Raw genomic sequence first — 10,574 nt, 5'->3', positions numbered from 1 at the left:
GGCAGGGATACATGCAGACAGAACATTTGTATGCTTAGTAAATAAATAAATAAATGCCTTTTTAAAAAAGGAAACCAGAATGTTGTGGAATATTACTTTAACTATGTAAAGGTGTGTTACATTTGTTTATGCTGCATTTGTTTAACGATGTCAGGATGTGTGTTTAATTATGTAAAGACATGTTGCATCTGTTTCCCCTTACCTAAGGCACCTGACTGGACTAATACAAAGCTGAATGACCAATAGCTAGGCAGAGGGATAGGTAGGGCTGTTGGCCAGAGAGAATAGATAGAAGAAAAGAGCAGAGGAGAGGAGGAGAGGAAGAGAAGGAGAGAGGAAGAGAAGGAGGCACCTAGCGCCAGAAGCCAGGCAGCAGCCAGGCAGCCATGAAGAAGCAGTAGGAAAGAACGCAAAAAGCCCCGAGGGGAAAGGCAGATAAAGAGAAACCGGTTAAGTTAAAAGAGCTAGGCAGAAACAAGCCTAAGCTAGGCCGTGCATTCAAAACTAATAATAAGTCTCCATGTCATGATTTGGGAGCTGGCTGGTGGCCCAAAAGAAAAAGCCTGCTACACTGAGACATGCCAAATTCAAGTACCAGATCCTCAAAAAGACTCCTAGGTCTTAGAATAGCTGCAAACTCGGCTTTAACTGCAGTGGGGTGGGGCCGGGGGTGGGGCTAACTTATCGCTCCATTAGCTTGCCTGGGTTGGGTTCCCCAGCGCCATGTGACCCAAGCTCGGGTGGTTCCTGTCTGTAATCTCAGCATTTGGGAGGTAGAGGCAGGGACAGCAATTCAAAGTCACCCTCAGCTACAGACATGAGATCCTGTCTCAAAACCGAAAAATAAATAAAGATAGAACGCTGGGGAGACATGCAAGGGCCTTCTGGTAGCTCCAAGAGTGACCCACCAGACAAGCCAAAAACAAAGAAAGGGGAAGAGAGGGAGAGAGAGGAGGAAAGGAAAGAAAGATAAAGAAAAAAAAAAAAACACTAATAAATTCTTGGCTGCTTGATTTAAAGGATGATATATTGTCCAGACCTTGAGAACTTAATAGCCCCACAGCACCCTGCTCTGTCTGAGCACACTGAGAATTGCATTAGTTCTGGGCACCACAATTTAAGAGCAATATTGACAAGAGCTGTAAAAATGTTCATGCCCTTTGACCTCATAATCTCACTCACGGGAATTTATTCTAAGGGAATAATTCAAGAGAATAGATGAATTAGAGGCATGAAAGGTATCAATGCAACATCCTTTACTATACATGCATATCTATGTGTGTATATAAAAATAAATGTTTCCTGAAAGGGATGACTGAACAGTTTTAAAATGTAAATTATTTAAATATAAAATAAATATGATAACGATGCGTGCGATAACATGTCGAACCTCGAAACATGCTACATGCTACATGAAAGAAGCCTGACACACACAATATATCGCCTGACTCCATTTATACAAAACATCCGGGATAGAGCTGAGTGGGGTGGCTTATGGCTCCAATCCTGGCACTGGAGAGGCTATGGCAGATGGCCAGGAGTTTGAGGCCAGAGCCTGCTACAAGTAAGTTCCACCTCAGTCTGAGCTACAGTGTAAGAGCCGGTCTCCAAAAACAAAATCGATAATCTGCCATGGTCGTGCATGCCGGTCCTACCGACACTCTAGAAGATCCTGAGTTCAAGGTCATCCTCAGCCTGGGATACCTGAGACCCTGTCTGAGGGAAAAAAAAATGGATGCAGGCCTGGAAGGTGAACAAGAATGAGAATGAGGACAATGGCAGGGGTAGAGGAGGGGAACGGAGCTAGGGGTAGTTAATTAATTAGTTAATGAAAGCAAACATCAGAATAAAGCCAGTGACAGAAGAAGAATACAGAGTATGTTTGCCTGTGGCTACTGGGAGACAGTAAGGCATTTTTGGAATGTGTGTGAAATTGTAGAATTAGAGAGTCCTGATGGTTATACTTGTGAACAGGCACAACACCATAACATTGTTTCTCTGCGTTGCCCTGGCTGTCCTGGAACTAGCTCCGTAGACCAGGCTGGTCTTGAACTCATAGAGATCTGCCTGTCTCTGCCTCCCAAACGCTGGGACCAAAAGTGTGGGCCACCACCGCCAGACTGAGACAGTCTCTCTCTCTCTCTCTCTCTCTCTCTCTCTCTCTCTCTCTCTCTCTGTTTTGTTTTCGAGACTGGGTTTCTCTGTGTAGCTTTGTGCCTCTCCTGGAACTCACTCTGTAGCCCAGGCTGGCCTTGAACTCACAGAGAACTGCCTGCCTCTGCCTCCTGAGTGTGCTGGGATTAAAGACGTGCTCCGCCACCACCGCCTGGCGAGACAGTGTCACTCTCTTTTTTTTTTTTTTTTTTTTTTTAATGTGGAGCTGAGGATTGAACCCAGGGCCTTGCCCTTGCTAGGCAAGCGTTCTACCACTGAACCACTGAGCTAAATCTCCAACCCTTTTTTTTTTTTTTTTTGGTTTTTCGAGACAGGGTTTCTCTGTAGCTTTGGAGCCTGTCCTGGACTAGCTCTGTAGACCAGGCTAGCCTCAAACTCACAGAGATCCACCTGCCTCTGCCTCCGGAGTGCTGGGATTACAGGAGTGCGCCGCCACCACCACCCGGTGAGACAGTGTCTCTTAATGTAGCCCTGGCTGTCCTATAACTATGTAGACTAGCCTGGCCTTGAATTCACGGAGATCAGCCTATGGCTACCTCCCCAGTGTTGGGGTTAACACTGTATACTTTAAGAGGATGAATTTAGCTAAGCGTTCCTCTATGCCTGTAGTCAGGACTCAGGAGGTGGAGCCAGAGGATCAGGAGTTCAGGATCACCCTCAGCTGCTGAGGGCTCAAGGCCAGCCAGGGTCACATGAGTCCTGCCATAAACCAACACAAAGCAAATCGGATGGGCTTGGTAGGCGTAGTGACATAAGCCTGCGACCCTTGGGCGGAAGAAATGGGAAGACTGAGTTGGAGGTCAGACTGGCTGTAAAAGAAGAAGGCTCTGTCTTAACAAAAGAACTGAAACTAAAAAGGATACCTTGTATAACTGTCTAGGCAATGCCTCTTTGAGTCTCTCTCTTCCTTTTAGGGCGGTGGTTTCCGACCCTCCTAACGCTTTGACCCTTTAATACAGTTCCTCATGTGGCGGTGACCCCCTAACCATAAATCTATTTTCCTTGCTACTTCATAACTGTAATTTCGCTACTGTTATGAATCGTAAACATCTGTGTTTTCAGATGCTCTTAGGTGACCCCTGTGAAAGGGTTGTTCAACCCCCTCAAAGGGGTCGAGACCCCATAGGCTGAGAACCACTATTTGAGGGGCAATCAAATCAAGGCCCTGGGCATTCTTGACAAGGACTCTACCACTAAGCTGCATTCCCCAACCCCTCCCCTCAGTCTCTTTTAGGGCCAGTACAATAGCTTAGTGAGCAAAAGCAGTGTCTGGACAGACCTGATGGTCTGTGTTCAAGTGCCGATCCCAGCGTGGAAGGAGAAAACAGAATGGTGAATGTTCTCCTCTGATCTCCATACATGCTCTCTGGCATACAGACAGGTGCGCACACAATGATAATAATAATCAATTAAACTACATGTTTTAACTTAAAACCTGTTTTTTCCTTAGCCTAACCAATAGAGTGAGATCTGCCTGTTATCCAGCACTTAGGAACAAAGGCAGGAGCCCAACTTGCAAGACTCTGACTCAAAAATAAGTTATTTGTTTATTTAGAGACAGGGTCTCACTGATAGCCTTGGCTGGCCTGGAACTCACAACTCACAGAGCTCTCTCTGCCTCTGCCTCTGCCTCTCAAGTGCTGGGATTAGAGGTATGCACCACCACTCTCTGCTAATGAAGTGCCTTACCAAAATAATGTCCACAAGAGGGCAGCCAGAAGATGACAAGTCAGATTGTTTAACATAAGCCTCCAGTGAAAGAAACCACAGGACCCACAGTTAACTGTTACCTTAAAGGTCACCGAAGCCTAACCCCTCCCTAAGACAAGGGCGAAGACTCATCCAGTCACCCTCCAGTAGGAAAGACAGAAGTAGCCGGGTCTGGTGCTGTACCCCTGGGATCTCCGAGCTTGAGAGGTGGAAGAAGATGGTGAGTTACAGAGCAAGTGTGAGTCGACCCTGACTGATCGGGTAGGAGCAGAGGCCCAGCTCCTCACTCCTTTGCTCTTGTCCACTAAACTGCAGTGCTTTTTCAGAAAACTCTGATTGATATGAAAAAGGGGAAATCGAGGAACTTGACGTGAAGGACAAGTTCTCATCAAGAAAGCGGTGGTGTTCTTGGTTTTTGTAAGTGAGAGGTGGCAGGTCTAGAAAGAAATCATAGAGAAGAAGATCTTAGCCCCTCCAGAAGAAAGATGACTGGTGCTTCTCCCCTCTTTCGGGGTTGGGGATCAAATTGAGACCTCAAAAGCACTCTTAAGGAGGAAACGTGGTGGCTGACACCAGCACTTGGGAGTCTGAGGCAGGAGGATTGCTACAACGTAAAGGCTGGTCTTGTCTGCAATAGTGAGTTCTAGGCCATCTTGGTCTAAGTATGTCTAAACATAGGTAGGGAGAGAACACTGTACCTCTTAGCCACACCCTCGCTCCATAAAATCATTAACTTCCACCGAGCTTGCTAGCCCAGGCCTCTAACCTCGCCTATGTCGGAGGAAACTGATACAGGAGAATCACAAGCACTCAGGCAACTTAGTAAGACCTTGCCTCAAAATAAGCAGTAAGAAAGGGCTGAGCCATATTCAGCTCTGAGATGCAGCTCTAGTCGAGTATTCATGAGGCCTGGAGTTTAGTTCTGTCTCCAAACCACACACACAAATGTCCCAAAGTGGGAAAGAGAGGGATTTCTTGTTTTCTTTTTGGTTTTTTTTGAGACAGGGTTTTTCTCTTGTGTATTTTTGATGCCTGTCCTGGATATCACCTGGCTGGCCTCGAACTCACAGAGATCCACCTGATTCTGCCTCCTGAGTGCTGGGAGTAAAGGTGTGCACCACTACCACCCAGCAAGAAGGGATTTATTTTATATATATATATATATATATATATATATATATATATATATATATTTGCTTAACTTTATTTTATGTGCATTGCTGTGAAGGCGTCAGATTCTCTGAAACTGGAGTTACAGACAGCTGTGAGCTGCCGTGTGGGTGCTAAGAATTGATCCTGAGTCCTCTGGAAGAGCAGCCAGTGCTCTTAACCACTGAGCCTTCTCTCCAGCCCCAGAAAGGATTTCTTTTTTGTTGTTGTTTTGTCTTGTTTTTGAGGCAGGGTTTCTCTGTGTAGTTTTGGTGCCTGTCCTAGAGCTCGCTCTATAGACCAGGCTGGCCTCGAACTCACAGAGATCCACCTGGCCCTGCCTCCTGAGTGCTGGGATTAAAAGCGTGCTCCACCGCCGCCCAGCCAGAAGGGATTTCTAATTCAAGCAAAAGTGAAAGCAGTCATCCGTGACATAAGTAATTCTCAAGACTCTGTGATGTAGGGTACTCAGGCTGTAGAAGTCAGAGAATGTGAAAACATTAGATTTTATTAACTCAGCTAAGCAATAAAATGAGGATGGTTCATTTGTTCCGTTTTTAATAACTTCCTTTTATTGTTGTTATTTCTTGTTTTTATTTGTTTGAGACAGTGCTTACCCTTGCCCTGGCTGGTCTAGAACTCTTTATGTAGACCAGGCTGGCCTTGAATTCACCAAGATCTGCCTGCCTCTGTCTCTGAGTACTGGGGTCAGAGATGTGTGTGACCACCCCCAGCTCTTTTTTTATGGTTTTAAAATTTTAATATTTTGAAAAAAAAGTGTGACTAAAACACTGGAAAAACAAGAAAACTCCAAGTAAAGGCATATAATTTTAACATGTTTCTGTTCTTCAGTCTTCCGCTGCAAAGGGAAACATCCTGGCCTCTTTTTCCATATCCAGCTGGAATTCAATAAGGCCTCCTTGAAACCCACAAAGTGGTTGTTCCCCGGGGCTTCCCCGAGTCGCCTTAAAGACACACGAGATATAGAATCATGAATCTTTCCATCAGTCCTGTTTCGGCTACTGTTGCTGTGATGAAAGACCCTGACAAAAGTAACTTAAGAGGATTCCTTTCGGCTTCCAGGCGAGGCACAGTCCATCATGTGGGAAGTCAGGGCAGGAGCTTGAGGGCTCTGATCACATGGACTCCGTAATCAAGAACAGAGCCCTGAATGGGTGCACGCTGGCTCGCAGCTTGTTTTCCCTTTTCATTCAATCCCCAGCCCAGTCTATGAAAATGGTACTGTCTGTGGTCACGCTGGGTTTTCCCACTTCACAGTTATCCTAGTTAAGAAAATCCCCCACAGACCTACCTACAAGCCAACCTAATCTAAATAATGCCTCGATGATGACTTCCTTCCTTCCTTTCTTTCTTTCTTTCTCTCTCTCTCTCTCTCTCTCTCTCTCTCTCTCTCTCTCTCTCTTTCTCTCTTCTTCCTTCTCTCTCTCTCTCTGGTAATTCAAGACAGTGTTAAGGGGACAATTAAAACTCACCACCACCACTTTGGAAGCATGATGACACAGGCCTTTATTCCCAGGACCGGAGGCAGAGGCAGGTTTATCTCTGTGAATTCCAGGCCAGCCTGGTCTTTAGATCCCCATAAAATAACATCATCTATTCCTCTTCCAATACCCCAATACATCATGACATCTAGTTCAAAGCAGAGAACAGGGCAGACCTTGATATTTCTATACCCATGTTGTGATCTTCTCTGGGAATAGATGCTCCTGAGAGAGCATCATGATGCTCCTGAGAGCGGTCTGAGAATCCCTGAGAGTTCTGCCTGTTCAAAGCCATGAGGGACTCTACACTGTTCCAATTAGAAGCGATCCCCCCATGCCACAGCAACTTGTTCCTTTTGAGAAAAGTATATAACTAGAAAGTATAAATGGAATAAAAACATTTTTCTGGGACTTTGACATCTCTAACTTTGACATGTCTTGCCTCTTGGAATCCCTTTGTCATATGATAGTATATGAAATATTAGAATATTCATATTTTCCAGTCTCCTAACCCAGTGCCTTACACATTTATAAACATTAAAATAATCTTCCTCCATTTGTACTGAGATAGGATACAGTGGGTTATTCTTTGAAAGATATTTTGTGGATTTTTATAATATATCTTTTACTGTATGGTATTAAGAAAATAGAGTCAAGAATACAGTAGCCAAGAACTTAGAAATTCAGAACATAAATACATTCTCTACCATAAACTTTCTCCTCCCTTTAAAGTTTTTGTCTCTGCTGCAAGCAGCCTCTTTAACACTTTTGGGATCCCAGGTTGTGAATACGCCACCCAGCTCTGCCGAGAGGGAGTCCAACCTCGATGCTGCTTTTCACCTCCAGGATGCTCTGGGTTTCTTGGGCTGACTTAAGACTTCATACGCAGCCTGGATCTCCAGAAAGTGCCTCTGGGCCTCTTCTGTCTGGTGCCGGTTGTGGTCTGGGTGCCAGACCTTCACCAGGTCACGGTAACTCCGATGAATTTCTTCATTGGTTGCCCCTTCTGGAAGGCCCAAAACCTTAGTGGAAACAGAACTCACAAATTAGCATCTCTTAAGTGCTCTGAGCCCCTGGGTCTCTCCCGACTTCTTGCTCAACCAGGCTATTTGGTATCTAGAATGGCCCAGAGCCTCAGACAGAATTTCAGCCCTTTGGGCCAAGGGGAAATTCATTAGCAGAGCATGTCCCTAACTAGAGTAAGGTCCTGGGTTTGATCCACAGCAGTGAGAGAAAAACAAAACAACTCAAAAAAAATAAATAAATAAAAGCAGCCCCCCCACCAAAAAAAACCCATGGTGTGTCACGTAAGAGCTAGGATGCCTTTAACCACAAATGCATTTCTAGAATCACATCCTTGACAAGATCTCCTCCTCACAAGAGATATGAGCAAACATATGTCCACCAAAGACCTGAAAAGAGCCGGAGGTGGTGGCACATGCCTTTAATCCCAGCATGGGAGGCAGAGCCAGGCAGATCTCTGTGAGTTTGAGGCCAGCCTGGTCTACAGAGCAAGTTCCAGGACAGGCTCCAAAGCTACACAGAGAAATGCTGTCTCGGGAAAAAAAAAAAAAAAAAAAAAAGACTTAAACTAGAAGTGACCTAAATATTAACAATAGAGTAAATAAGTAAGCTGTGAGTGGGATATGATACAGCAATTAACACAGACTATTTCAAACTGCCCTGTTAGCTACATCTTGTAAACATGATGCTGGATGAAAAATGCCAGATCCATACTAGGTGATCCCATATGTTTACTGTTCAAGAATAGACAAAACTTGGGCAAAGAAAAAAAAAAAGGAAGAAAAATAAATAAACTCACCTAGCTGACACAGTGGCATGTGCTGTTAATACCCAGAACTTGGGAGGCAGAGACAAGTGGATCTCTGTGAGTTCGAGGCCAGCCTGGGCTACAGAGCAAGTTGCAGGACAGCCAGGACTGTTACACAGAGAAACCCTGTCTTGAAAAACCAAAATAATAATAATAATAATAATAATAATAATAATAATAATAAATTTTATAATAATAATAATATCCAGCACTTGGGAGGCAGAGGCAGAAGGATCATAAGTTGGAGGACAGCCTGGTTTACATTTTGGGTTCCAGGTCAAAGGCTAAATAGTGAGAGTGTGTCTCAAAAACAAACAAACAAACAAATGACCTGAGTTGGATCTCTGGAAGATACTTGGTGGGAAAGAGAGACTCCAGTCCTGCCAGCTGTCCTCTGACCCCTACATTCACGTTGTGACACATGGACACATACACAATAATACATTTTTTAGCAGGACTCAGGATGTGGCTCAGTGTTACAGTACTCATGTAGCATACCCAGGGGTTCTGGATCTAATCTCCTACGTCACGGAAACCAAACCCCTAATCCACAGTAATAGAAGGCAGAAAGGAGGTTACCTCCAAGGCAAGAGTATAGGATGGGAAGGGCTAGGAAGGGGTCTTCCTGGAGCTGGTAGTGTTCCATCCCCTAACCTGAGGGGCATGCACATTTTATATGTTCAACTTCAATAAAAAGTATTATTCAGCCAGGCGGTTGTGACACACGCCTTTAATCCCAGCACTTGGGCGACAGAGGTAGGCGGCTCTCTGAGTTCCAGGACAGCCTGGTCTACAAAGAAACTGTCTCTAAAAAGAAAAAAAAAAAAAAAAAGTACTGGAGGGATGGTTCAGAGGCACCGGCTGCTCTTAAGAGGTCCTGAGTTCAATTCCCAGCAACCACAGGGTGGCTCACAACCATCTGTGATGAGATCTGGCGCCCTCTTCTGGCATGCAGCCATATATGCAGGCAGAAGACTGTATACATAATAAATAAATCTTTCTTAAAAGTCCCTGTTATTCATATGTATTTCTCATCAGTAATGTACCTTCAAGCAGTAGTACACACAGAAGCCCAAAGAAGCCAGGGTACCCTTTCAGGGCTCAGCCAGCAGACCTCAGAACACATCCCCATTCCGGGGGACTTACCGGAAAAGAAAGACTTACCTGGTAAGCCAGCTGACGTTTCTCCTCCTGAAAACTGTCAACAAATTCATAGAGCCTTTCCCACTCCTGGAACTGTTTGCTGTTGAAGCCAGGATCCCCAACCAGCAGCCACCAGATCCGGCAAGGCAGGAGGAAGACAGACTCCGTGAGGCGGCCAAGAAGCGGGAAAATGCTGATCCAACTCAAGAGGGAACCAAGGGTTTCTGCCACGTAGCTGAGGGTGGCAGCTGTGTTGCCCAGGACACTGTAAGCCAGTGGGCCTGTGAAGGCGAGGTAAGCCAAGCCCAGACGGTAGAGCCGCACGCTAATGGTCTCCGGCTCCGCGGAAGCTTTGTATCGGCGATGCTTCTGGGCTGTGACGCTGGCGGCCAAACTGATGGGCAGGATGGCTATGGGGCGCCCATAGAACACAGGGGAAGTGAGGACAGCCGCTCCTAACGTGTTCTTAAAGTCTGACGTCTCGTTGCCAACAGCAGCCACTAGCAGGACTCCCAAGCTAACTGCCAGTGGAAGGCCCACAATGTAGAAGTGGGCCATGGCAGAAAGGCTGACCAGAGCCACGAGACCAAAATAGATACCCACTATCATCTGGGCAACAAAGCGAAGGAGACTCAGAGGTGGCCTCCCCTCCCCTGGGCTCTGTTTCCGACCCTGGGCTCTGTTGGCTTGAGCGACAAAGCTTGGGAGTTTCCAGAACTCCCAGAGCCAGCCCAACCCACCACCTCCCAGGGTAAGCATCCAGAGCAGGGCATGGCTGTCCCTTCCCAGATACAGGTGGTGGAGTCCAACAGGACCCCCGAAAGCCCAAAGGGTATAGGTCACCAGGAGCCCTTTTGCCATCCTCTATGGCAAGAGTCTCAGAACAAATCCAGTGGCATTGATCAGAATGCAGAAATCTCGAGATCCTCTGTGAGAATCACCATAGTCCCGAGAGTTTCCTTAGACCCTAAGAGATGGAGTGAGGAAAAAGCAGACTCGTCAGACTACATCCAAACCCCAACACAGTAGACCACTTCTCCGTAATACAAGTCAAGTCCGCTCCT

General features: G+C 45.9%; 1 protein-coding gene across 1 annotated transcript; it reads right to left on the bottom strand.

Moving 5' to 3' along the window:
* Window positions 1-6,937: 6,937 nt before the first annotated feature.
* On the bottom strand, window positions 6,938-10,371 carry Dnajc22 (DnaJ heat shock protein family (Hsp40) member C22). Its single transcript, XM_036207530.1, has 2 exons — window positions 9,532-10,371; window positions 6,938-7,558 (listed from the first exon to the last, which is right to left on the bottom strand). Exons 1-2 carry the CDS (start codon window positions 10,369-10,371, stop codon window positions 7,373-7,375), a joined length of 1,026 nt encoding a protein of 341 aa, XP_036063423.1. The 3' UTR covers window positions 6,938-7,372.
* Window positions 10,372-10,574: the final 203 nt, after the last annotated feature.

This window comes from Onychomys torridus, chromosome 16, assembly GCF_903995425.1.
Source record: "Onychomys torridus chromosome 16, mOncTor1.1, whole genome shotgun sequence".
NCBI lineage: Eukaryota > Metazoa > Chordata > Mammalia > Rodentia > Cricetidae > Onychomys > Onychomys torridus.
This window is presented reverse-complemented; position numbering and strand designations above follow the sequence as displayed.